Source organism: Sinocyclocheilus anshuiensis, unplaced genomic scaffold (assembly GCF_001515605.1).
Source record: "Sinocyclocheilus anshuiensis isolate Anshui unplaced genomic scaffold, SAMN03320099.WGS_v1.1 scaffold19595, whole genome shotgun sequence".
NCBI lineage: Eukaryota > Metazoa > Chordata > Actinopteri > Cypriniformes > Cyprinidae > Sinocyclocheilus > Sinocyclocheilus anshuiensis.
Window position 1 is genome coordinate 1 of NW_015560139.1, and position 1,034 is coordinate 1,034.

Here is a 1,034-nt window from a genome sequence, read left to right on the forward strand (position 1 = left end):
GAAGTCATCACACCATACAGTGCTTATCAGTTTGCTGATGAGGGTGACAGTGTGACACTCTCTTGTAGCTACACTGGTTCTGTTCAAGGTCTTCACTGGTATCGGCAATATGCAGGTTCACCACCACAGTTCCTCATAATGGATTCCTATGGGGCAGTTACAAAAGCTGATCCTCCAGTTGCTGGAGTCTCAATCCATCACAGAAAAGACAACAGTAGTGTGGATCTGAAGATCTCCTCTGCTGCTGTCACTGACTCCACTCTGTACTACTGTGCTCTGGAGCCCACAGTGAAAGGAAATCCACTGCATGCTGTACAAAAAGCTGTTTGAATAAGACTGAAAGAGAGAGGTGGGGATTGAGGGTTTATGTTTTTAACAACAAAAAAATCACACAGATACTTCTCATAAAGTTCTTAGATCCTTAAGAAACTGTCATACTGTGAAAATGTTCTGTGGCTGAAAGTGGAAGGTTATCACTTTTATGAGGACATTTTCATGAGGACAAATTTGAGCCCAACAATTAAATGACTGTAATTAGAAGTAAATGTCAATAAAAGTAACTCAAAAACATTTACCATTTTAGTTGGCACATTTTAAAGCACACAGTAAAGCAAATGGACAAAACATGCTGTTCTGAGCTCCAACAGAAGGGGGCAACAACATCTCACAAGCTGTTTTATTCACACCAAACAAGCGCCTGTCTATAAAAAACACATCTGAAAGCACAGAACGTTTCATATTTCACTAACCCACACCCATATTAATCATGCACAATAGAAGTTCACTCAGTCTCAGTGCTTTCATTCAACCATCAGCTACTCTCATATTTTTATTCATTTTATAAAGCCACATTCAGCATAATTTGGAATTAATAAATAAATTAATAACGATAATCTAATTAATCAATTTAATAAGTACTAGAAACTAAAAACCTGATCTTTAAAGTGGACTTCAGTTAAGATGGAGGAGAGGCAGATGATACTCATAACGCTCATCACAGTTTCAGGTAAATATACTTTTAATCACAATTACTT

At 37.4% G+C, this 1,034-nt stretch overlaps 1 gene segment (V, D, J or C); it reads left to right on the plus strand.

The window, feature by feature from the left end:
- Positions 1–3: 3 nt before the first annotated feature.
- On the plus strand, positions 4–330 carry LOC107681660 (Ig kappa chain V-VI region NQ5-61.1.2-like; the record flags this gene model as incomplete). The annotated part of the segment is given in 1 exon segment: positions 4–330. A coding segment is annotated over 1 exon segment (327 nt), but the record flags the coding sequence as incomplete, so codon positions are not given.
- Positions 331–1,034: the final 704 nt, after the last annotated feature.